At 39.9% G+C, this 27,500-nt stretch overlaps 2 protein-coding genes across 9 annotated transcripts in view; both read right to left on the bottom strand.

The window, feature by feature from the left end:
* Window positions 1-27,500, bottom strand: part of LOC126382066 (FERM, ARHGEF and pleckstrin domain-containing protein 1-like) — a 72,620-nt gene that overhangs the window by 17,798 nt on the left and 27,322 nt on the right. For 5 of the 8 annotated variants that reach the window (XM_050031761.1, XM_050031765.1, XM_050031762.1 and 2 more), the window contains exons 4-15: window positions 23,040-23,144; window positions 22,252-22,474; window positions 20,775-20,898; window positions 19,803-19,867; window positions 19,169-19,347; window positions 18,476-18,636; window positions 18,013-18,087; window positions 16,151-16,296; window positions 14,752-14,924; window positions 13,738-13,764; window positions 13,215-13,301; window positions 12,929-13,034 (exon numbers count right to left, since the gene is read on the bottom strand). In XM_050031761.1, coding sequence (XP_049887718.1) covers window positions 12,929-13,034; window positions 13,215-13,301; window positions 13,738-13,764; window positions 14,752-14,924; window positions 16,151-16,296; window positions 18,013-18,087; window positions 18,476-18,636; window positions 19,169-19,347; window positions 19,803-19,867; window positions 20,775-20,898; window positions 22,252-22,474; window positions 23,040-23,144 — 1,471 coding nt within the window. The remainder of the gene's footprint in view (window positions 1-12,928; window positions 13,035-13,214; window positions 13,302-13,737; window positions 13,765-14,751; window positions 14,925-16,150; window positions 16,297-18,012; window positions 18,088-18,475; window positions 18,637-19,168; window positions 19,348-19,802; window positions 19,868-20,774; window positions 20,899-22,251; window positions 22,475-23,039; window positions 23,145-27,500) is intronic. The other 3 variants (XM_050031766.1, XM_050031767.1, XM_050031768.1) reach the window with 3 other exon arrangements.
* On the bottom strand, window positions 169-12,889 carry LOC126382054 (uncharacterized). Its single transcript, XM_050031741.1, has one exon. It carries the CDS (start codon window positions 12,744-12,746, stop codon window positions 1,677-1,679), a length of 11,070 nt encoding a protein of 3,689 aa, XP_049887698.1. The 5' UTR covers window positions 12,747-12,889; the 3' UTR covers window positions 169-1,676.

The following is a 27,500-nucleotide window of genomic DNA, read 5'->3' as shown; positions in this document are numbered from 1 at the left end:
TTATCAACTAAAGGAATATCTAATAACAGTTAACTTTAAAGTTAATAAACGAATTGTATAGATAGATTTATAAACGATAGTAAATTTTAACTACATTCTCAAATGTATAATGTTAACAAATAATATAAGTATATAATCATATATAACAACGTAAATTTGATGGTTTATTTGTAAACTTCTGTCGTAAAGTTCGATATTGTTAAGCCAATTTCATATCGATGCAATTTCTAATTAACTTTAACATCGGCCAATAAGTTTGTGTCATTATAACTAATTTTGTGTTTATTTAAATCTATAGCGCGCGAACAGTCCGTACGCCACGTATGTTTAATTTACCGATGCAGAATAAATTAATATTTGAAAGAGATCTTTTCATATTAGAATACAACAAAAGTATACTAGTTTCGATACAACAATAATATTGCAAAATAATACAACTTTTCTACCCAACACGATTTTCGATGATTGCTAAATTAGCACTTTTCCTTCAACCACACGATACAATTTCGCATATCTAACCAATCTATTACATAGTACCTTATAGTAAGACAATTTTTATCCGAAAACAATTAAAAAATATCATAACAAGTGTGGAAAATTGAGCAGTTTTGGCACGAATACAGATCCCGCTTTTGTCAAATTTGTGAGAAATGAAGCGTGAAATGACTCTTCAGAGCTTGACTACTTAAAAGAGAAGAATCCATACTTCATTTTTTAAATATGTTTTGAGTAATCAAGTGATATAATGTGTTTTTACTAAAAACAATAACTTTTTAGGATGTACCTTGAGCAATAAATATCTAAATGAAGCAACTAAGATCCTGGATCTCACCACACAAATAAAATCACAGCCTTTACACATAATACTATTTTCTTTGGATATATTTTATACGTACCGTATAAAGGGTATACGAACATTTGATTTCTGAAATGGCGATGTAAATCGAATTTTCTTATTAGAATCAGCACTTTCAGAAACCAATTTAAAAATATTCAACAAGGAAAAATTTGGCACTACACGTTTTATACCTGTATCGCATTACCTCAAAGCTTTAGCTCTAGGTCGCCTAAATAAATCTAGATGTAACTCGCACAGACAATTGATATAGAAATGACAATTGGTACATTTCAAATGGCAAGTTTGGCGTGTGAAGTAAAATATTCTTGATTTTGTACTTACCAAATGTAGTGGTTTACTTGTGTTGACCATTGATCGACATTTATACATCTATTTGCGCAAATTACAACATTTTGATTAGGAATAGTTACCATTGAATTATTGACCAGAATTTCGTGAATAAAATGTTGAAGATGAATAATTTTCGATCAGTACACATACTACACCTAATTACTTAGTAAGCTAGGTATAAGTCCGCATAAATCTTACACGATAGTCAAAGGGTCGCTCTATCTGGGAATGGCACTATAATATGTTTTATCAATTTTCTAAATAGGTATTCAAAGTGACAATGTAAATATTCAATGTAATAATATACCCTAATATCAAATACCAATATAACAATTAATTGCGTTAATCAGAATTTTAATTTCGAAACGCAGATTAAAACAGCACGCAGACGCACGCATACCAAATAACGAACATCCATTCAACACACGAGAGAAGACGACGAAGAACTAAATGTTATTATCTAAAATTGTTTTATTTAAAAGGTGCATTAATCGATTTCATCATCAGAGCAAAGAGGTGGTGGGAGAGTGGAGACATCAAACTTCTGCTCAGGGCTGTCGCTAGAAGCTTGCGAGTCTACATAGTGACTAGAATAAAACCGTTCCACGTTGTTCAGACTAAATCGTTGGTCAAGATCGCGCGAGTAGCGCTCTTCGTTGCCATCCCTAACTTCGTCAAATTCTTGTTCATACTGAGGGTAACACTCCTGTGTTTGGAACATCTCAATTTCCTCATAATGCTCCGGGTACGGACTGCCCCTATATTCCTCATATTCATCCTTTTCATGTGACAACTCAGTGTCAGAATAAGCTACTGTTTCGCTACGCTCGAATAAGTAGCTACCAGATTTTGACATTTTTGGCGCACGTTTTATGGTATCGATCGGATAAGCGTAATCGTCGGAATCATCCCGATCGCTTTGTTCGTCATAGAATACTTCTCTAGGCTGTTGTTGTCCAGAAGGCTCACCAAGGGACTTGTCTTCTGAATGACGATGTTGGGAAATAGACTTTGCCCTCTTCAATGAAGATTGTCGACTACTTTTGTTTGAATAAGACACTCGAGGTGGACTATCCTCTGACACATATTGTGGTTCCTGAGAATCCAGGTATGGATGACGTAATCTACCAAGTCTGTCAAACCTTGGAAAGCCCATTTCATCTTCATCGGCTGAAGATCCAAAACCTTGAAATTGTACTGGTGTAATACTTATTGGAAATTGTTGTGCCTCGTAAGTATTATTTTGATACTTTTCATAATCTTCTTGACCCTCATCTTCTGAATAGCTAGCAATTTCTTGTGTGTCGTAGTGTTTAGAATCACCTTTTGACATTTCAGAAGAGCCTGATTCTACTTCTGGGAGATAGCTGTCAGAACATTCTGAACTCTCCATGCGACGCACATTTTCGTCGACGGTGAGATATTTGGCCCCTTGAAGTTTATCACTCTCTGAAGAACACTGACTCTTTGTAGAATCTTCCTCCAGGACATCCTGTATTTTCTCCTGACGTTTTCTGCCACTGGCAACTTGTTTTTTACGTCTAAATGTCCTCATTCGCTCTCTAGGATCTCTTATTACATCTAGAGAACTATCTGTATCATTTCCACTAGGTGGACTCTTCAATGAAATATTTCTCACAAGAAGTGATTTCTTGACAGGCGCTTTCAGTGGTTGTATAGGCGGGGATTCCGAGCTCAAACTACTCGAATAATACGGAGAGCATCTAGATAATGGGGTCTTTCCAGATCTATCCCCAGACCTTTTCTCTTGCAACTCTCTGTGTACGGATGGCATTTCTGGCACTGCTATGACTGGCAATTCCGATGAACTTAAATAATGTTCATGGAAGGACCAGCTTTTAGGCTTACTGCGATATTGCTGAGAAGTTTTATATTCTTTTATTTGATGTTTAGATAGAGTTTTATCATCATAGCTTGCATGTTTTGCTAGAGGTTTATAATCGGAACGAATAAATTGATTACTAGCTTCATCGCGAATGATATTAGAAAATTCTTGGCTCTGGTAACGTTCGCTATGCTTTTCTTCTTGGCTGTAAAGCTGTGATGGCATATCAATGTCCAACTCAGGTTGTTCTGCTACGAAATACGGTTTGAAACCACTATCTTCACTTTGACACCGAGCGGTAGGCTTTGCATATCTTTGGCTTTGTTCCTCGTAACTCATACTTTTGGGTGGAGCTTTCTGGTATCGCTCATGAGTAGCGTCAAGTGGTTGGAACCCTTTCAATCTTTGTTCAAATCTCATTACGCCATTAGCATGTCTTTGCAGGCTGCTTAAAGAACTGGAGCTCGATTTATCAGACTTATCACTGTAACTTATTGACGAAGATTTTTCACCTTTGACAGCATATGTAGCGGTCAATCTTAATACGGGTTCCTTAGTATCCAGATTTTCTTTGGTAGGCGATATCTTCTTAGAAGTTGATGGTTCTTCTATTTTTTCTTCTATTTGAGGCAGTTCTTTGACTATGGTGTCATCAGATTTTGTATTGTCTGCCTCTTGTTCGTCTTCTCGAGCAGTGGCGACTAAAGTATGGCTTGTACTCGCTGACCAGTCGGATATTGACTGGGCTAGAGTCAAAGTGCTATCACTTTTGGTACCTGAACTGCTATCGACACCTTTCCTTGATATTGTCGTTTCCGAACTACACAACTTGTCATATTTAATATTTTCAGAACTTTTGTCTAAGCTGCTGCTTTTAGAGCTTGGTTCAGCTTGAGAACCTATTTTAGGCTTTTCTTTCTTTTGTTCCGACTTTTTACTCGTATGGGATGCGGAAAAGGCTTTACCGGATACATTTTCAGACTTTTCGCTTTTATGAATCGATACACCGGATATACTCTCAGAAGCAGATAGATTTGCGTATTGACGAACTGTATTAGTCCCTGTAGACCACTCGGAAATGCTTAAGCAAATGGATGTATCTTCTGAATGTGAGCTGTGAGTACATTTCTTCTGTGGTAGTCCAATTTTGACTGTGCCGTCTAAGTCTGTCCCAAAGGAGCTAGTCTCTTCTTCTGAGTGGCTGCTATGACTGCATCTTTTACAAGTGCCCGCGCTGCCAGTGCTAAGCTTGGTTACAACACGGACAGTTTCGTCAGCATTTGTTTGTGATAAAAGATCGTCAATAGAAGTATCAGAATTATTCGAACCCAAAGAGAGTTTCTGAGTACCAAGTTGCGAAAACTTATCGAAATCTGGTGACAGAGACTTGCTGTCACCTCCAAACACGTCGTCACTAAATAAGTGATCATCATCATACACTGGACTAAGATTAGTAGGAGACTTCTGAGGTTGGTTTATGATAACCTTGTCGTCCATATTACTTTTGACGAAAGACTTGTGCTCACCACGAGAACAACAAGAGCCCATATCACTCATAAGACAAGATTTACTTATAGTGCCACTCAGACACGATTTATCAGATTTTACCACATTTTTAAACTCGTCATGTTTCTCCAACGGCTCCACCATGTAACCCGATTTCTCATAAGGTATAACTTTTATACTTTTCTTTAAAGAATCACTGCTTTTGTCGGCAGATTTTTCAGATTTCGATTCCGGAACATCCTTTTCAAGTTCGTCATCGTTGTTTAGTGTGTCACTATCTTCATCCGAGTCTTCCAATTGATCTTTAGAACTTTCGGACTTAAGAATAACTTGCGTAGCTTGTTCTGGTTCATTGCTCATATAATAAATGTGCACTTTTTCAACAATGGGTGTTTCAAGTAAACTCGACGGAAGAGATGGCCATTCATCACTAGATTTCCTTCTTTTAGAATCGTCATGTTCAGTCACTATAATAGTTTGTGCCACTGGCGGCAGCTCTGGTAATGGCCAGTCTTCGGAATCTTGGCTGTCACTTGGTGATGAATGTTTTGCCGGTGGCTTAGGAGCAGTCTTACGCGTCTTAGGACTTTCAGTAGACTTCTTCCGCTCTAAACATTCCTCCCGTCTACTCATTCTCTCTGCTTCCTTTTTGGACTCTGAGTACATTTCACTAATTTTCGTTTGGTCGATAGGTATGTCGGGCATTTCAGCCGATGTTCTCCTGTCTGTGTCAGATATGTAAGCCACATTTGCATTACTGGGTGGATCGGAACTTAGACTTGCCTGGTGGTCGCTGGAGTTCAATGACTCTTCATTGATACTCTCTGAGCGCGAGCAAGCTTTAGTTGAGTCTTCATCAGCACTCGTTTTTTCAGATGCAGTACTACGTTCTGATATTCGAGACAATGTGCGGCCAAAATTCTGTCCGTACCCAATAACTAAATCATTCGATGTAGATGATGACGTTGCCGGATACAACAAGTTAACCGGAAAGTCATTAAGGTCATCCGTGAAATCTGCCTCAGTTGAATCTTTCGAAGTATTAGCAGACAAAGGCGGATTCTTTGAGAATGTTTGGAAATCATCTAATAATCTTTGATTGCTATATTCCAAGCCTTCTTTTCCGACATTCAGGCTTTCATATCCGTCATGATCTTGAGGTATCCATGCTTCTTCTATACTAGTGCTATTCTCACTACCAGATGCACCAAAGAACGGCCGCCAGGTTGGTTTCAACTCTTCTCCTCGCCGGTAAGCCTCGCCTAATGAACCGGAAGTAGATTCAGTTGTTTCAAACGATCCCCGTGATTCTACGCTCAATGAACCTCTAGAATCCACACTCGATTTAGACGAGCTTTTCTGATCATCTAATCGTTTTCTCCTTGAGGATGAATCATCAACACTGAGCGATCCTTTAGAAGGAGTTGTAGTAGTTGTAGTATCCATACTAGATTTAGATGAACTTTTTTGATCGTCTCTAAGACTTTTAGCTCGCTTTTTCGCCAGCTCTCTTTCGAAAGACGAAGTAATCACATTTCCATCATCATCAAAATCAACAGTAGTATTTTGATCTTCTTGAGATATGGTAATAGAAATCTTTGTTTTCTTTTCTGGTTTTTGCATGCCTGACGCTTTCGACGCTGCGGACTGACTAGATTCAGACTCTTCAACAACGCATTTTCCTATTTTGTCCAAACCACTCTTTTTAGGTTTTGATAACTGTTCTACAGTTTTGTCAATACTTTCAGAACTAGATTCTGAATCTGTCGGAGCTTTTTGAGAATCTACCGGCCCTTGCTTCTCTAAGGTAGGTGTTGGTGATTTCCTCGTCCCATAAGGACTCCTTGGACTGTGTGGACTACGTGGACTTTCTATCCGACTCATTTCAGGAATAGGTGAGGGTGACTTAGAATTAGATTTTGATTGTTCACTTGAAAGAATGGTTTGAGACATCAAATGTTCTTCCCCATACTCCATTGCTTGTTTTAGCTCTTCTAAACATTCTCTGTCCTTTTTGTTAAGTTTCTCTATATCCTGTGATATGCCTAAAGGTCTAGCAATAGAGCAGCTGACACTAGACTCATCATCAATAGAACTCCCTTTTATATGCGCACTAGATGGACTGACATCTTTCTCAATACTCGTCCAGGACGTTGATTCAGAGCTTCGCGAGCGTTCAGCACTTAACTTTAATAGCTCGCTACGCCTAGATTTCGCCGACAATAAAGCTTTCTGATCATTTTTCAAATCGGTTGGCGAAATATCATTAGCACTTCCCGAGCTGCCAGTTTGTTCCCCTTCAGATTTATTAGTGGATTTCGAACTTGAGTCAATAAATGGTATGTTTTCCACAGTCGGGCTATTTTCTTGAGGCGGTGTAACAATAATTTTATTTTTACTTTTACGTTTAAGAGTAGTAAAATCAATGGACCTAGGCGGATCACGAGTTTTCTTGGATTCAGTTTCAGGTTCCGATAGCAACTGTGATTGCGATTCGTGTCTCAAGAACTCGACTAAGCTCGCGGAAGATTCATCAAACGTGCTTTGAGGATCTAAACCTCGCTTGCCTTTACTTTTTCTAGTACTTTCACCGGTGTCAGACAGGGGCAACTCTGTATCTACTACATATTCTTCATAGTCAGCAGTAGCCCACGACCCCGTATCATCACTTCTGCCCCGTGAAAGTTTAGTTTTCTTATCCTTTCTCGATCCATCTTGATCGGAAGAACTATCGGCATCAATGTAAGGTAGACATATACCCAGCATGTGACTTTCATCGGATACCTTTAATTCGCTGACTTCGGTTAGCGATTCTTCTTCACTTGTCAATCGAGCAATTTCGGGTTTTCTTTCTGATAGCAAGCTATGCACGTCTTGGTTGCTCTTGCTTTCTTGCAGTTCAGTTTGTCTTTGTTTGTTGTAGATATCGACACGACGGCGTTCCAATATGACAGTCTGTGTGTCATTTTCAATAACAGTATGTTGAGAGCTCGTCATCCATTCAATAGATGAATCGTCTTCATACTTGTCCTTGTAGCTATGTGAAGGAGACACATCTTTCACTTCTTTTGTATTTTTTTCGGGTTCTGTCAAAGCAGGTTCAATTTCTGGTTCTTCTTCCACACTAGGATGGACATCCACTTTGACAACCTCCTGTTTGAAATGTCTCTCGCTGTCTGGCGTTATAGCCGCTGTCAGGGGCGTGACATAATTTCTGTCTAAACTTTTAGACTTTATTTTCGCATCAAGATGGACATCTACCTTTCTATCTAAGCTTCTAGATTTCGCACTGGGATGCATTTTTTGATAAACAACTTTTCCCTCAATCTGTTGTTTAATTTCTTGTTTCTTGGATAACGTTTTTGGTGACTTTTGCAACGCAGCGAGATCATCGAATTTGTCTTCTAAAGATTGGCTCGATTTATCATCCATGCTTTTATTCATTTTAGCCGTCGGTTTTGTAGTTTTTTGGTCTTCAAAACTTCTGCTTATTTTTCCAGTTAATTTGTTATCCAATTTCTTTGGCGATTTTGCAATAAATACGTGGTCTTCAGCTTTGCTGTTAATTTTAGTTTCTATTATAATCTTATCACCCTCTGTTTTAACGACAATTTTATCCTCGGGTGGCGGGAACGGTGGCATAGTATCTTTAACTGGGCTTATAAGAGTCTTCGTCTGTTTTAAAGCTGCTTCGAACAGCATTTGCTGTTTCTCTTTACGTTTAGCAATTTCGGTGTCACTTTCTTCTGTAGATTTAGTTCTCTCTTTACTAGTTCCACGTTTTAACTCCATTTTCTCCAGTGATTTTGATTTCTCTTTACCCAACTTTTTTCTCTCACTTTGCTCCAATTCTTGACTTTTAGCACGTGCTATTTCAAGCGGCGGTACAGTCAAAAAATCTGGCCGATCTTTCAATGACGATGGTAATGACTTTTGAGTCTGCAGAGCTCTAACTTTAGTCGCGTTAGTATCTAGCGAACCTCCTTTGTTTAGTTTGCTAGTCAATTTCTGTTTATCTTCAGGTTTCGTCTTTAAAGTCAATTTTTTCTTCTCTTTGCGTTTGATTCGCTCAATGTCGGGTACTATTTGGTCCTCACTCAAATCTGAAAGTTTCCTGATACTGCCTCTAGGAGAATTCAAACTGGAAGTTGGCGATCTTGATGGCGATTTAGAAATGGGTGAACGAGATAGTGGCGATCGGTTCAAAGGCGATCGACATGGGGATTTCATTTGACCAAGTTTTGTTAAATCATATCTACGTTTGAACGACCGCGGACGTCGTTGTTCGACTAATTCTTCAAGTAGTTGTAGCTCCTCATTATCAATAACAACGGCTTTCAACTCTTCTGGAGGTTCAAGCAGATGTTCCTCTTCAACCTCTTCAATTTTGTCAATAATTTCCATTTTATTCAGTTTACCTTTATCATCAATTAACGGCTTCTCTTCCAATATTTCGCCTTCTTCATTTATATCTTCAACTGTATCGTCTTTTGAGGAAAATGCATTCATCGGGGGTAGTCTATGCAGTTGTATAACAGGCGTGTCTAAGCTTTTGGCTCTACGACTAGCAGTGGGAGAATCTTGAGTAGCTTTCTGCCGTTGCAGGGAAAATACGGAGCCTTCAGAGAGGTTCAACCTAGCATGAGCAAATAGGATAGGCGTCCCACCTGGTTTGCGGAGCATCGGTGAAATTAATTCGTCTCGCAAGCTTTTCTTTACATCTAGCCTGGAGAAGTCTTTCCGTTCCTCTTTAAAATCACTCTTTTCCTCTGATTGGGTGCGAATACCAGTCACTTTTTGTATCTCCATATCAGCTAAATGCTCCTCATCAGATTTCAAAAATTCTGTACTCTCAAGTATTGGAGAAGGTATATTTTCGTTATACTCCCATGTTGATGAATTTTCTTTGCTGAGCTGTTTTACTTCTGGTATTTTGATAGCTACATCGTCTTCAGAGCTTGGAATAGATATTGAACGTTCTGAAATACGTCTCAGCTCGGTTGCGTTACCGATGACAGTTTCAAGAACCTGAGGATTGTATTTCGCTTCAAGCTCTGCCAACTTCCTACATTGTGGAGGCGACCCTTCTATTTCAGTCGAACTCATTGTTTGGCCTCTATGCCAAGCACCAGAAGTAATTTTGTCATATTCAAGTTGAAGTATAGGCTCAAGTTCTTTACGGGACTGCGGCGGAGAAAACTCCAGCTTTGGTGCTGCTTCAGTTGTACCAAACACGTCATCAGAATCAACGCTCTCATCATCAGAAGAAAAGGAAGTGATTCTGATCTTATTACTACCTTTTCCTTTAATTTTGCTACCAGGACCTTTTTTGCCTTTTGTTTTCGGTCCTCGTTTGGGTGGCATTTTATCAGATTTTGATTTAATATCAGCGCGTAGTTTTTCGGCAGCAGTCATTGGTTTAGGATCTTTACAAATCGGTGGTTGCGACACATTGCGCCCATTTATTGCGAACTTTATGTCATGACTATACTGTGTTTCTTGACGAATACTATCCGTCTTTGAACTTGTAGCCGAATCACTTTCAATTTGACTCAATTTAGAGTTTAAAGTTTCAAGCAGTGCCGGATCTAAATGTTTAGTAATGTCTCTTTTAGGACTTGGTATGTGTTGTAGTTGACCGCTTTTGTCAACTTCCAAAGTAACTGGATCCACTTTAGACAAGTCAATATTTTGAGTAAATAAGAAATCGCGATTTTCTACTTCCAAGAATTTAGAACTATGGTCAACTTGAATGCTGCTTCTTGGTGACTTCGGGGATTTCGGCGACTTTGGTGACTTAGGAGATTTAGGAGACTTCGGAGACTTGGGTGATTTTGGAGATTTCGGTGACTTGGGCGAGCGAGGCGATTTAGGATGGTCGTGATATTTGCACCTAGGATGAGCACTGACAATATGTCGACCGTTTTGTGGCGGAAGCATTATGATATCAGGTGGCGGTCTCTTATCATCCATTGGCGAAGGAGCAGTTCCATTCATGACGTGCCTTTTATGCAAGACGTAAGGAATGTCATATCCATCGTCCGATTTCTTATTATCTTTAAATCCAGCTTTGAAAGCGTCGAATTCTTTAAAGTAATTCTTTGGCAAATCGAAAGGTGGTCGAATATGATCAGGCATCCGTGATGGTAGTTCGAAGTGAGATCGCTTAGTCGCAATTGGTGGTGCACTTGGTATTTGTCGAAACATGTAGTCTTCATCACTAGATTCTGCCGGAGTCAAATCTATAGACTTCTGATGCATTAAGACGTGTCTACGAGAGTTCACACTGCTAAATCGAGGTCTATTTGCTAGACTATTTGGATCACTCTTAGTTCTTTCTACAGTAGGATGAGTATATGGCACAGCTGTATCTGCAAGACGACTACTCGAACTAGTGTCCAGTATAAGTTTCGGATTGTATTCGTCAAAGTGAGTTTTAGCCATTAGTTCTTCTTTTAAGTTCTCCTTTTTTATAATATGCGTGTAAACCTTTCCACGCATACTCTTATCAAACTCAGATTGAAGGATAGACGGTGTACCAGAAATACCAGCCGCTTTGTGAGCCTTGTTTTTAGCATATTCTATACTGTCCATTGCAGGCAGAACACGTACATTTACGTCAGATTCGTTCGAAGACTCTTTGACAAGATGTGATGAAGGAGGAGCAGATTCTTTGCTCGTCGAACGAGTCAAAGATTCGATTTTATCTTTGTCGAAACTGAAAACTGTTTCTGAAGAACGACGTCGCTGGTACTGCATTATTTTTGCAGCACGAGTATCAATTTCTGTGTCTAGGCCTGCAATTTTTTCGGGCCAAATATGTGTCGTTGGTGCCATTTGCATGTCTTCTTCTTCAGTAGATAAGTCATCGCATTTCTTTGGTGGACTTGAGTCTGAATACTGGCCATACAGCTCCATATCAACGTGTTGCAAACTCGCAGAATGCAATGGGCTAGGTTCCTTGTGATGTCTACTATTACTCGGGAATGTAGAGTAAGGAGTTGGGATATGATAAAAGTTCGGGGAAGTAACAAGATTTGCAATCAAGTCTTCATGAGACTTATCAAAGAGCGTTTTCTCCCTATATTCTGGTTTTTCCATGCCGATAAACGTAGGTTGAGCATCGTAGAAATCTTTTCCTGAATCTGGACTAGAAGATGGCGATATCGGCTCGAATGGGTCAATATAAGCATTATGAATACTAGCCGAGCTACGTCGCCTATTCATTTCTTCAACCTCATACAAATTCTTCTTACAGTCATAGTAATCTGACTTGGAATCTTGACTAGATGTTCTAGATCCCGATCGGTCAGAGCTCTTGCTCTTGATAGTCTCACGGGACTTCTTACTATCTGTGTGGTAGACACTGTCTCGAGACTTCTTACTCGATTCAGCGCTGCTTTTAGAAATCTTTTCATAGATATCACTTTTGGATTCTTGACTAGAAGTTCTCGAGCCGAGTGCACGTTTGATCTCTTTATAGAAACTACCATCAGATCTGACGGAAAGTTTCTCTCGTGGCAACACCCTCGGATCATCCAAAAGAAATGGATCGAGAGGAATGTCATTGTCGCTCTTGTATTTAACTGAACCCAAGCCTATCGCTTCCTGATCTTCGCATTCGGACAGATGAGACAGAGACTGATCATCGTCCGAAGGCAAATCATTACCAGAGTCCAACGAGCACGAACGAGTGTGAATCATGGAGCGTGGTTGAATCCTGGCGTATCTAGGATTCTCAGATTCGTCATCAGATCTTTCGATGACTTCGTAACTGTCATGCGAAATGTCATCCTGAGAGCCACTACGTACAAACGTGGGTGCGTCTAATCTAGGTTCACTAATAGCGCCCGGGAAGCTAGAAGAGTAAGTGCGGCCTATCATCTCCCTCTGCGCCTCTATGGAGTTCTGAGTGCCAAGAACGAACGCTAAAGTACGCGCGTCGTCATATCTCGTGATAGGAGAATCGATCCGTCCACCCGTAGAATAGTACGTGTCCAAATCGGCGACCATACTACGCGTGTCACGTTTCTGTTTCCCTCTGCGTTTCGACCTACCGGCGTCATCAAAGCTAAAATCGCGGAGATTCCGGCAGCTGGCGCTTCGACGCCAGATCAACTTAGCCCGAGGCGCATCTTCAACCTCCTCGAGGAGGAGCGACCCGCCCGACCGGCTCGAGCGGGTCGACGGGCACGCCGAATACATGTTGATCTGCGAGAGTTCATACTCGAGCCGCTCCGACGACTTCTTAAAGCTGGAAGACTGTTTCGTGAGAACGAAGTCCGGATAGATGCTAGGGGAGTCGGCGGCATGGCGCGTGACAGTGGTGTATGTGGTGTGGGTGTGTGTGTGCGTGTGCGTGTGGGTCGGGGGCGGCGGGCTCTGACCTGCGGGCGCCGGCCGCGCTCGCGGCGGCGGAGTGGGCGCGCGCGCGCGGGCAGACCCGCCCGGCAGGCTGCCCTGGCTCCACGTCCATGTACTCTCCGGAGAAGCCTGCAACACGACCACCGACACCTTAACTACAACGCCATGAAGTGTAGAGGCGACACTTGATAAAATTTAGGGAAAATAAAACAATACGTCATAAGCTACATTTAATTTTGACGCTTAAATTTTTACTTTGGTACATTAAACATAATTATGAGTCGCTTTTATAACAAAACGATTTCTTACCAATGGTGTCGTCGTCCGATGAGGCAGAGGCGAATCCTCCGTAGGATAATGATTGACCTCTGCATGAGTCACTACTTCGGGAGCCTCCTGTGGAAAACCCAAATCGTTAATATTTATTCAGGTATCTAGTTTGCCACATAGAAAAGATACCCAGTAACGTGCGATTTACAAGATTGTGCAGATGAATAAAATTTGGTGCTATACAACATCTTTTTTGGATAAAAGACAAAGGGTTAGATAAAGGAGTGGGTCATTTTCAGAAGATCGTGCTAAAGTAATAAATATTGGAAAGGAGGGTTAGGCGTGCTAAATCTTTTGCGTTGTTGCACTTGAATGCTATTTGACACTTTTGAGATAAAATGTACAGTAACTGTTAGTACAAACACAAAAGATTTAATAATATTACAACCACCAATACATCAACGGAATGTTAGGACGTGAAAAAAATATGTAGTAAGGATGAATTTTGATAGGGGTTAGGTTAAATATTAGACATTAAGCCAATTTTCTGAAGGGCCCTTACGATTTGGTTGCAGTACAGTTTTGTCAGCTGAAAGAAACAGAAAATAGATTTTCTATTGTGAAGTGGAGAACAAAATAGGTAAGCACTACAGCAGTGTTATTCTCTAAGCAAATAGCGCTGTCTCGATATTGAAAGCGACATTATCGTTCGACGACAAGTATCGTCTTAACTGGCACTTCTCAAAGACGAGTAGCTTGAATTTTTTTTAAAAGTTTAGTTTATAAAAAAGAAAACTTAACGTTCACTTTTCAAAATAGACGTAAAAAACTATTTTGAGGCATTAAAGTATTTCCCTTTTCTACATTAATATAGGTTGTGAGTCCCGATTATGGCTATAACGCGCCTGAGATTATAGAGTTGATATCGAGTTAATTTCAAGAACAGCACTGCATTTGCTTTAAGAGGACAACATAGTAGTTACATTTTAAACTACCCTCTATTTAGGGATATTACTGTTTTAGACTGTAGAATACAAGCACCCAACTTGTAAGAGTGCTTATTTTATTTAATCCCGAAAGAAAATTCTAAAAAGAAATACAGAAATGGTCTTGAAAAAAAGATAAACAGGTGGCGGTTTCTGCTTGATATCGTTTTAGTAACACCTCGTAATACTGAGTATTAAAACTATTCATAACAAATTGAAAACCTTCTTTTTCGAAGTCGGTTTAAAACTATCGAAAGTTTTCTTACTTCACTGCGATTTAAAACAAAAAGCTATTTTTACGAGTATCAGGAATTTCAGCTTCTGTGGATAAACAGGCCGGTATATATAATTTTAGGCTGCAATTCAAAAGCAAAGCTTCTAAAAGTCTAATGTAGGGGTATTATTTATAGTAGACGGACATCACACGTCAATCTATCACCTTTGCCCTAACATATGTTTACTTGTATTGTAAGCTGAACGCGTCGTGGTTTTATGCTTAAGGGCTTGGTCAAGGCAAACGGTACAGCCAGCGTATTCGCGAATGTCATGTGTAGTGGAGATATTTGTGAGCTATATATAAAACGTCATACCTTGTCCCTCGTGGTGGCATAGGCGGTAGCTGCGAGCGGCGGGCGAGTCGCGGCCTCCGAGCTGCGGCGTGTGCGTGCCGCCGCCGCCGCGCGCGCCGCCGACAAGCTGTAGCCCTTCATCATCAGAGAAGCCTCCAGGTAGTGAGGCTGCTTGTCCCACTCCAGGGAAATCGCTGCAATGATACATTGCTTGGGTAATTCAGCTCCTACAGTGTAATTACAGTTTGTAGCACTAATCCATGCTGAAGGAAACTCAGAAAGAACGAAAGGATCTCAAAATTTTGGAGTGCTACGGACTAAAGACGGTCTCATCTTGGATGCGTTTCGTATGAATACTGGTCTACAAAGTCATTCATACCTAGACTCCGCCTTCTATAATACTCAGTGTCGTACAAATTCGTCGCACGACTCGAATGTGAAAACGCAGCTACCGTGCGTCGTCCGACTTCAAATAAACTTGTCCCAGGTTGAACGGATTCATAATTGTTTCGATCTATTCGCAATTTGGATTAGTCGGATGGCAGTCGCTTCTGTAAAACCCGAACCTGTCAATACGATCAGGGTACTTAAGCGAACCACGGAATAAAAATAAGAGACATTATTTTTAAAATTGAAGGAAGAAAGCGTCGTTTTGCCATCAAGGGACGTTATTAATGCAGCTGTAATGAACATGATGGAATAAAGGTGCTAAATCTAAAAGGTACAAAACTCAAAAAATACTTTTGACGAAACGGTACATTTCATCTGTAATCGACGAAGTTGTGATTCTAACTACTTTCATTACAACGGTAATTCTACCTACGTTCATTGTCAGGTTCCTAAAATCGAATTCAAAGCGAAATCATTCACAAAAAGTAGTATTTTAGTTAGACACAGTCCTAAGCGACATCCTATGGATCTCATAGAAAAACCAAACCACCACAATCACAATATACATATAAAAGCCTCACTTACCTCACGTACCAGTTACAACGCTACAATACGAGACAAAAATAACAGAAGCATCGTCTCAAAAAAATGAATTGACTGATTATAACTCAGAAAATTCTTTATCTATACAAATTGAAGATATAAAAGTACGATCGGTCTCTATCCTGGCAGGTTATAATGACAAAAGTGCAAAAAACAAATCAACTTAAATTCAATTGCTATGACCGATGAATCTTATTAATGTTGCCTTGTATTCATGGTCATAAGTGGAACTAGAGAAAGCAACCCGACCTTCCCATAAACCTACCAGCTAGACAATTTCGTGTCAGGCTGAATAATTTTGAGATATGAGCGAACTCACTGGGAGTTTATTCTGAGCCCGGATTATCTTGAGTCCCTAGATGTCCTCTTGTTCTGTCGTCATATCACCTTTAGTGGATGCAGGCTGTAGAGGGTAAGTGTAACGTACCGTCGGAGCCGGGCGGCAACGGCAGCAGCGGGTGCGCGGAGAGGCTCTGGTTGAGCGCGGCGGGGGTGGCGGCGGAGGCGGGCGCGGCGGCTGCCACGTTGCCGCGCGACGAGCCGGCAGAGCGCGACGCGCGGAACGACCCCGACCTGCGACATCGGCGAGAGGATGGTGACGACACCAGCTTTTGGTTGCGCGTGTGGGCCCCACTACGACTAATGGCGTGACCGACAGGCCTACGCTCCTCAAGAGTGTTCGTGCACGAAGATACTGGTTCTTGTTTTGTTGTTGGTGCAATTTTATTGCGTTTATGTTTCGTGCAGTTAAATTTTTACTTCGTGCAACTTTAATGCCGATTTAATGCAATTTCATTCTGTTGTGTTTTTTAAATAATAAATGCAAGTTTTGTGCAAAACATTTGCACGAAGGATGGTTTGAATTATTTTTCGTTTAATTAGATCTATGTATATTTACTTCCAGTTGGAAAGCAAACGTTTTCTGGCACAGATAATGTAGACCAAATCTTAGACAGAACTTATCGAGAACGCTTATCGACAATGAGGTTAACAACAACAGGATAACATGTAAAGGTGGAACGATAACATAGTGCACGAGGGGAAGATACACATATCCAGAACAACGTCACAGGACGAACGAGCGTGGCGCTGTATAGAGACTAGACTATATGAATTGAGATTACTTGAGATTTTTAAAGATTGCTTCATAAAGAACACTATAAGGAGCGCAGAGCCATAGTTTCGAGATATCCCTACATTCGAGCACACCATCCTCCGACCGATTGCCGCGTCGCGTGACGCTAACTTGGTGAAGATCTTTTTGGAAGAAGCGAAAGTCTCAACGGATACAGCGCATGCTCGAGAATTACTAATCACCATCGAAATACAAACTATTCGAAGCCTCACTAACCGTTTGATTGTCATTAGTCGTGTTTAGGGACCTTTTCGTACCATGCAAACTGTCTGCGTAGTTTTGTTCACATAAACGCCCACAATACATGACCAAAAGCTAGTGTCGCCCCAGCCCATGCTAACCACTCACCTTCAGAACGTTTTAAACTTATTCTAGTTATAACGCTACATTAAATCGTCATAAAACACTCTCGGCTATCCCTTAAAATTAGACCTAGTATCCCTTTGTTTAAAGATAATTTTAATTGTGAATAAGCTAGCTCTGGTCAAAAATATTTAGAGGATTTAAAAATGACCCCTCAGAAATGAGAATACATCGGATAGCACCTCGTTTTAGAATGTCTTACCATTAAATGATTTTGGTATATAATTTTTAAATATTAGACTACAAATGTTAGTCACAAAACACGTCTTTTTGATCAGAGCTCCACACATCTATAAGCGCTAACTACACCTAAAGAGGTAAGTACGATAAAGTACAGTAAAATCTTTAGATTGAAGCCAAAGGAGGTGATAACATTTTCTCTCTACAAGCCTTTCAATTTCCGGAGCCTGCCCATTTGTGTTAGACAAACAAATTTTGACTTTATAAACGATAGGTCGATGGTGACATTCCTGTACTACACTTGGGCCCAAGAAACCAAGTCAAAGTCTTTAATGACAGACCTGAGCTACTTAGGCTATATCAAATCAAATCAAATTTAGAAATTAGAACGTTAGTTAGATTTTATTTATTTTTAAACTACATCCCTCTGGTATGTATTATTTATTATAGATGACACATATAACAAGTAGTAAAATAGATTCTCATCCATCATTCGGCTTCATTCTACAGTAAGCTATATTATCTCTATAGCGGCTAAGCTCGTCGTCATTGCATGCATACTTAAGTCTACTTATAGAGGCTGCGTATAGCTAAGCTTATATACAACCAACCTTTGGAATGTCTGACGTTTCACATAGTTGTCTCGCACGAACTCCACTATTTGCTTCTGGGTTTTGCCGCTATACCTGTTGAAGAAAAATAAATGTATATTCAAAGGTGTTTTTTACATACGAATATCTTGATAAATAGGTAAGAGGAACCTAGTCAAACACGAAACGTCAAAACGACACCTTTCTATGGAATTTGAATAGAAATATATACGTATGATGTCATCTTAGCTGCTTACGGCCATTTAAAAAGTAAGACCTAGAGGAGGTGAGGTAAATGTAGCTCGGCACCGGATACAATTAGTGCGGGGCGGAGAGTTACCGTTCTATATGCATTATTATTCTTTATTTCGCAACATGATCCGCGCACTCGAGCACAGACAGAACCTGTGATTCTCCACGCACCTCTTCCAGAATGTGAAGCGATCCACCAGACTCTCTATTAAACTGGCGTCTAATATCTCACCTGAAGGACGACCCTCGCGATATAACCCGCGTCTTGTGTCGCGGCAGCCGCGGCACGCTCGAGCACCGAAAGAAGCCGTGGTTCTCTACACACTTCTTCCAGAAGTTCTTGCACTCGTTGCGACCTTCGAAGAAGAATTCCACTACGTCGCGAAAGTAACCCTGGAAATTGCAATAATATATTTAAAAAAAAGTCTGGTTGACGCAAAGTAAATCTGTGGTGATTGTCAGACACGTCGATTGCCAAAATCAGCAGGGCCGCCATACTCGATTCGGGTTCGGGAACTGTTCTAAATTGACTGTTATCTGGTGATTCTCCACCAACCAGTAGTGAAAGCACCACGGTATGCCAATACGTCCGAGTACGGGCTGTTTATGATTGAATTCATCCGCGAGCGGCGCTATACAAGGTGTTAGTGACATCGTAACGAATACTGAGAGGAATGATTCAGTTCATGATTTTGAATTAAAAGTGAAATTTCCTGACGGAAAATTCCACTTGATATCAATTCAGAATCATGGTCTGAATCATCCCCCAAAGCTTTCGTTATGATGTCACTAACACTCTGTATATATCGACAGCTTCGACCAATAGTCGCAGCTAATGCAATCTACGGTAGATGGACATCAGCTCAATACCCCAATCATTCCTTCCTTTCTTAAAGTAGTATAATGTTAACAGGTTCCAACTCACATATCCTTCAGGATGCAGTTTGATGAGGAACTTTTTCCTCTTGAAGGATATCTTGCGTATCTTGGCCCAGCTGAAGGTGTTGATCTTGGTGAAGTGCTGGAACACCACGATGCCCATGTGCGCCACCGCCAGGTTCAGCGGCACGCCCTCGTGGTCCTTCGCCGGGTGCATTTTTATACCTGCATACAGAAATATTAGTTATAACCAACCTATAAGTCACAGGGGCCTCCGTGGTCCAGTAGGTGAGCTTTGGAGTCATGGTCCGGAAAACCCGGGTCCGAATCCCGATGGGGACATAATTACAAAAGAACTTTGTAACCTAGTTTGTTTAAGACATTGCAGGCCGATCACGCGATTGTCTGAAAGTAAGGTGATCCGTACTTCAAAGGGCACATTAACAGTCGGTATGTAGTCGTTACATAAGCCATGTAAGGGGACTTTGGCGGCGCAATAGTAACCCTGGCACAAGGGTTGATGAGTACGGTTATTGATCTCACAACCCATTTGGAAGAAGTTATTATAATAATGCTAAACCATCCATTGACCCACAAAAAAGTGGCATCGAGATAGATCGATTCATTTGCGAGACTAACGCAAGACAATTGATTTAGTTTTTAGATAAAAAAATACTTACCATATAATTCACATCTTCTCGCAGTTTCTAATAAATTTAAATCTGCCTCCGCGGGACTTTGGCCACTGAAACAAAATATTTAATACATCAGTATAAGCTAGTCGCATTAGGCGCACTTTGGATGCGTTACCGTAAGAATTAAACTCGTGCCTATACGTAATAACATACGAGTACGCACATACTATCCCGACCTTCTAAGTACTACGAAAGTTAGATCACACAAGGCGAGTTTGTTATTGTGACACATCCAACTATTTCGCCAGCTAGTTCCGCCCACATGCAACAGATGGCGCCACCATTCAATAATGCAGCCCTGAAACGCGCAAGCCAAGTTTACACAGCGCGACGCATACATACAACTTCCAACATCACACCGTTGAATCGTCGATCCCTAGTCACACTACCAACTTGTGGCTAGCAGGGCACTATGCTCTGTCCAGTACCCCGAAAACATCCTTTGGCGGCAGCACATACTTGCCACCAAAGTTATCACACAAAAATGTTCGTACGAATCGAATTCGTACAAAAACGCCTCTAAAGTTCGACATAATCTTATGTCAGTTCCAGCATAAAAGGATTCTTGAAATAAACAATTTTGATGCTTCAATCGATTAATCATTCTTTATTGTACAAACGAATAAAATGAGCACAATAGGCGGCTTTATTGCTGATTAGCAATTTCTGCAAGTCAACCTTATGGAGAAAAAGTTGAGTTGAGTTGAAATTGTGTGTTGATGCTTGAGATTGTACAATATCGTTGTCTTGTGTTGTGTAATTATTTATTTGCCCATCACGGAATAAGACAACGCCTTCAATAATATTCATAGCGATGTCATAATTCAACATTTGCCTCAAATGTATTGAAAGGCGCTAGCGCCGATACCTTATTTCGTGGTTTCGCTTTCCCTCCCCCGTACGTCTGTCGCTACCTAAGAGGCGGTATAGCACTCGCGGTTGCACTATGACACTTACATGTGTTTCTTATGGTTTTCCATGATCCGACGCTCGCTCTCGGAGTCCTGTCCGGGGAAGAACTTGTAGCCACTCAGGTACGTGTGGTCCGGGTAGTCCTCGGGCACGAAGTCACCGCACTCCGCTGGACAATAAAACAAACTAATTAGACTTGAAGTGTACATTTTTATAGTAGCAGATTAGCGTACCAGTTACCTAACCTGTAGTTTTTTACAGATGCGATTGTCTGTCTGACCTTCCAACCCGCGAAGGGAAAACCAGCCGAATACAGGTTAGGTCACAAACCTCCGAAACAAATTGCTCGCGAATGTGAGTTTCCTCACAATGTTTTTCTTCACCGCTGATCCGTATTACCACGTAATGATAAACCGGAGCTCTAACGGTGTACAAGGCAAGCGCGGTCTGCCGCTAATTCATCATTTATTCGCAATGGAATTTACCGTGGACTCCCAAAGGACGCCCGCCGCAACTGCTTAAATTATTCATACTTATAGTCACTACTGTATACATTATACCTCACCTCACATAATATAATTATAATATTACCTCTAGTATGTTATTTGTCACTTCACTTGTTATTTTCTTAAACTATACATACGCGACTTGCGTTTATTTTCTGAATATATCATTTAAGAATTGTATTTGACAAGTTAACTTTTTTAATCTTCTAATTCGCGTCCCATAATCAGAATACTCTTATTTGCGTTATACATCACTATCATTACATAATATAAAACAAAATCGCTTTCTCTGTCCCTATATCCTTATGTACGCTTAAATCTTTAAAACTACACAACAGATTTTGATGCGGTTTTTTTTTAATAGATAGAGTGATTCAAGAGGAAGGTTTTGTATGTCTAATAACATCCATTAAATAGTGGAGAAGTACTGTTATTTTTGAGGTTTTTAATGTGATGTTGTAAATAATTTCATTTTATCCTCAGCATTGCACCCGAGCGAAGCCGGGGCGGGTCGCTAGTCCAATATAAATACAGAGTTATGAAATAAATACAGATAGATATATTACAGTAATCGTTCACTAGGTTCGGGAGAAATATGCTATGATTGTCGATAGACAGCCAGACGTTTCTGTAACGAAATAATAACAGATGGTTACCTTGAACTATGTGGCCTGGTCCCGCTTCACTTACAGTCATGAGCAATATCATGTACCCACTTTGGAACCCTGTCGCACTATCATATTTGACATTTAATGAGACTTACGGTTTAATGTGTCAAGAAGTTAATATGACATGGTTTCAAAGTAAACCGGGTACCGAGTAAACTGTCCTATGAACACAGAATGCTCTAGAACATTGCGAGCTCATTTTGCACGATGTAGCTGACCATGAGCCCAGCCGTGTAGACATTGCACTGTTTGCAGCTCTGTGCTATGTCTCGCTTCACTAGTCAGCAGAACACGTACCGAATGAATTGTCCGATAAACACAGAATGTGGTACAACATTGCGAGCTCACCTTGCACGATGTAGCTGGCCATGAGCGCAGCAGTGTTCTCATTGCACTGTATGCAGCCCTGTGCTAAGTCCCGCTTCACTTGCAAGCAGAACAGGTACCGAGTGAACTCCTCTTCCAACCTGGCAGGGTCGGGCGTGTAGAACTTGACGCAGAATCTGAGCGTCGGCTCCAACATTGACAGCTCCACTTGAAGGCACATCGCCTTCTCCACGTCCAGCCAGTACTGGGAAGAAAAAAGTACTTTATTACACACGCGTAGATGCTCGATTGTGTGGAAAATATAACTTGACTCTTTAGAGTTATTTGTTACAAAACTTTTTCAACACACTTTACGACATTGGAAATTAATACGTGGAAATATCCTACACCTAAAGTTGACATATCACGTACAATAGTTTGTTTTCCCATGAAAATAAATAAATAAAATCATAAGACATAAGGGAAATCTGGAGTGAATAGGAAATCTAGACAGAAGGCTAGAGTGAATAGGAATTTGATAGGTAAGCGTGATCCACACTAGACCACATTGTCACTTACCATCAGGTAAGATAGTGGTCTAACGCGAGCCTTATTATTTTAAAATATACGTATATATAATGCAGTTAGTGAGTTTTGTTTCGGATGGACGATATACATAAAATGTATGTAATTTGTGAAATACATGAATCATCATGTGGATGCATTGAATCAAACCAGTGTATTGTAAACTATTTAAGAAATAACAATTTATTTTGTGTGTTGCGTAAACGAGCTATGTTTAGGATCCAGGAAAGAAAAAGTGTACCAACCTTAGTACCGTTGCTGTCCTGGTACTCCAAGCCAAAGTAATCGGCCTCCAGCAAGTGTAGCTGCCTGCATACTTGGTCAAACAGCACGCGACCGAGGGCTTTCGACTGCAACAAAGCAAACAACAGATTAGACTCGCTAATGCAGGGGTTCCCAATCTTTTTTGACTATGGACTACTTTCATTTCAATTTTATTAACAGGGACCACAAAGATTGTCGTGATTCGATGTTTTTGACTACCAAAGACTACTTTTTCTAACCTTTATGATTTCTATTTACAATAACAAGAGCGAACTAATCCAGGTTAAACTTCCGACGCATCTGTACAAACAGACGCGTAATCGTATTAATTCCTCGCTTATGGCGATCCGCGTGCTTTTATTATGATAATGAGTGATAATGCCTTTAATTTGTGGTTACGATCGTCATAAACGTTGTGTAACGATGCAAGTTGGTGTTGATGGGGCTCTAAGCTGAGTGGTAGACGGTGTAATTATACACTCGAGCAAGTCTGAGGTGTGCTTTGACCACGAAACGAGACTTCCAAGGTTAGGAAAGTACTGCTTGGCTATGTGTGCTAGGTTATTATTGCTGAACTTTCCACGTGTTTAAAATATTTAAATGTGGGGCTCGTTGCTCAGTTGTACCTATAGATTGAAGTTTTAGTCGGGAGCGGTTACTAAATTAAAATTTTTCGCGTTCAAAAGTTACTTGTACGTACATACTTAGAAGTATTCTAAAAAGAGTGGCTGAAGATAAAATTCAATTCACGAATAGATACTAAAACATATGAAGTTTATAATAAATCAAGTAGTATATTGCACACACATACACGAAACATTTTATTATAACATAAGTACACTCCTCTAGTTATAAATAACTTGTAATGTACCATCATTGATTTAAAAGATGTTTTGCTGTTGCAGTTTCTTGTCATTTCTTCTCCTCAGCCATAACACCTTGCGAAATGACGTAAATTCAAAAATGTTACATTGACCTTCAACAAGTTTATCCATGATAATTACGTTGAATAAATGATTCTGATTTCTGATACAAGAAAGATTACAACACTATTTGCGGCCTTATCGCTCTGCAGCAATTTCTTCCAGGCGACCAGAGACAGGAAGTATTGATAGTATATTCAGATGCGGGATGGAGGAACAACAAGGATTACATAAAATATAAACGTTGTAAAGAAAATTTTATTCATAATGGAAAGGCTAAGGCTATTTATTGAAAGGAAAACGCGCCTAGGCATTTAAGTCTAACGTGTTTATTTGCTAAACATCATTATTTATATATGCGTAACATAAACCTCTTACTTTATTTAATAATATACCCAATATATTTTCCAAGTTGAATCAATCTTGTAAAACCTGTCTGACTCCATGAAAGATGAACGATAAATTCGTGAAATGAAATCGCCATTTCGACAACGAAGATAAATGGACTCTTATTTGAAAGATCTGTGAATTCAATTCCTTGCTCACATATCAATCTGGAATATTTTGTACGTTTATATTTCCTTCTTACCTGTTAGCTCATTAGAGAATATTGACAAATGTATTCCATAGTGACTATAGTCAGCGGTCAAAAGTCACCAAATAGTAACATACAGCCACTTTTGAAACGTACTCATAGACTAAACGATAAATGCTACGTATAGAACGGTGACCCTCCACCTTGCACCGATTCGTATCGCGTGCAGACCTCACCTCTTCTCGCTCTTACTTTAGTCTTAGAGAGGTATTATATTTATCCACCAATCATTCATCAATCACGACTTTTATTCAAACAAAAATCGACCTTATTATTACTACACTGCGATCGTTATTTGTAGGTTCGTATGCTGATTGACCGAATACCGTGGGAATACCAAGGTAAAACCACGATCACGTCATATACAAATTATACACGACGACGATTATAAAAATCGACCTTATTAATATTGCATTGTGATCGTTATTTGTAGAGTCGTATGCTGATTGCTTCCGTTGGCGCTAATTGTCTATGGTGTGATCGTGGTTTGACCATGGTATTCCCACGGTATTCCGTCAATCAGCATACGAACCTACAAATAACGATCGCAGAGCAGTAATAATAAGATCGATTTTTGTTTTAAACCTAAATCATGATTGACGAATGTTGGATAGATGTAATATCTCTCTTAAATGGCAGTAAACTGCTAAGAAGGACCATCTGTCTCGCTCGCACTTACTCGTTAGACGGCAATAAACTAATAATAGTCATAATTCTTACTATCTACCCTGTTCATATAGGTAATACTTTTATTTCGTATAGACGTAGTGAGACGCAATACGGAGTAATATGATTCGGTCTATAGTAATATTACACGGAAGGGTATCTCGTTTCGTTAAGTGTCAGTGTAATTCTAGTCGAAATAGCACTTGTAATATGCCGGTCATAGTATTTCGAAAATAAATCCAAACCCGTAATGTTTCATTTAGGTATATCTACATTATATAAAATAGGAGCATATGCTTTTTGCTGGACCTGGACCTTAGCCAAGTTGTAATCGATTACGCAAAACGAAAGTGATAGTGCTAAAAATATGTGGGATTGACATTGTCACCTTTTGTCAATCGCATAGATTTTTTTTGCACTTTTCGAAGTCGTCCGCAACTTCCGATTCCGACCATCGGGCTGGTGGTCTGCCTCGATATCGCATACCGTCCCTTGGCCACCATTCAGTAACAGTCTTTTGTCTTCCCGTCTTGCCAAATCCCGCCCATCTCCACTTAAGCCTAGAGAATTTGACATTTGCGAATATAATAATAAATGCGAAATGTCAGTAAATGTTAAACAGCAATAATAGTTCCCTTTCATACAAAGCCAGGAAATTAAAATAACAAAATACCTATTCAAATGAGGAACCCATTAGAACTTTCCCACATTTATTTTGTGTGTAAAACGTTCTAATAGTATTCGTAAACAATTAATTCTCACGCACATTGCACAATCGGTAAATAAATTGAATTAGTCATGATTCAATAAACGACAACGGATCACTGTCCCTTAAGGGACGATGTGGTAAACAATTTTGTTTAAAACATTTTTTTAACGAATAATGTTTTCATTGTGAAACTTTTCATGCGCTGAAAATGCTGGGTAACCTATTTCTATACACAAAGAGAAAATGTAAATCAAAAACATCTGGTCAGACGGGACTTGAACTTAATCCTAGTCCAGGACGAGCGTGTTAACCATTACACCACCGGGTCCATGTGAAATTATTTCATTGTCATGTCTATATAGTTCACCATATCGTCATGTTATAGTGAGAACCTCTTAAGGGCATTATAGGAAAATCACATTCTGTTTCTGAATTTTCTGCCACTAAACCTCGAACGTACTACACGCTTGTTTCATTATGGGTAAAAATTCTACCACATTATTTTTTTTTAATTTCTTTGCAGAACGTTGATTCAGGTCTACAGACCTCGGTCTTTAAAATTATTTCCATTTGGAACACCCCACCGCCCGCGTTCGTCGGTAAGACATTCAATTCAATCAGCGACATTTATTTATACTCCCCCTCATCGCCGCATGGCCGCACTCTCCCGAGGTCAAGGTTCGACTCCCGGGGCGGTCAACAGTTTAAATGTTTTACGACCGTACGGGATATCAAATTGGACTCATATAAAGACTCCTGCGCAAATAAAATTACAACAAGTCAATACCCACGGCCGTGCAAACTTTTAAATTGTTCGAATGAGAATTAAAATAAAATTGTTTTGAATTGTATGGTGAGTCAGGATCGTAGTAAGTGGAATTCCGTGGTCTCTGCCTAACCCAATAGTATATCATGTATATATGTGTATGTATATTATTAATTATTTCATGAGTATTTATTGGAAATGTTATAATTTTGTAATATTTTGTAATACTAAATAATATAGACAGGTCACAATTTTATTATAATAATACAATTTGTCACATAATCAGTAACATACGTAACTTCGTCACGTCCAACTACGCGTTTAAGTGTTCTGATTCTGACCTGGTCCAAACGAACCCATTACACTAGCGGCATTGCCCCGTTGCACAGCCACTGACAGGCGTTGGACCAGGTAAGACATTAATTATTATTTTATGTGAATATATATTATACACCTGAAAAGGTAAACTATAGAGGATGTATGCATACTATCAAACAAAACGACCAGTTCAATACAATTAGTGATTATATTTCAATAAGATAACATTTTACAATCGTCTCAAATGCGCGGTAAGGATAAGATCTGTCAAAGTACGTAAGCTAGTGTTGTGACGTTTATGAGCATAGTAATGTATCAGTCGATATTATGTCGATCGATTCGCTTCTATCTAACAATACTATTAGCATAAGGCCTGCTTTTTGTTAACCTATAGTTACACAATAAATGCATTTGATTATATAGATACCCGTGCTGAGGAAATCGCAGGAATTGTCTGAAGGATAA

The sequence above is a fragment of the Pectinophora gossypiella genome, chromosome 3, assembly GCF_024362695.1.
Source record: "Pectinophora gossypiella chromosome 3, ilPecGoss1.1, whole genome shotgun sequence".
Classification (NCBI taxonomy): Eukaryota; Metazoa; Arthropoda; class Insecta; order Lepidoptera; family Gelechiidae; genus Pectinophora; species Pectinophora gossypiella.
This window is presented reverse-complemented; position numbering and strand designations above follow the sequence as displayed.

What these genes read in the sequence shown, in the direction of transcription:
- LOC126382054 (XM_050031741.1), bottom strand. Translation starts at nt 12,746, where the DNA reads ATGTATTCGGCGTGCCCGTCGACCCGCTCGAGCCGGTCGGGCGGGTCG.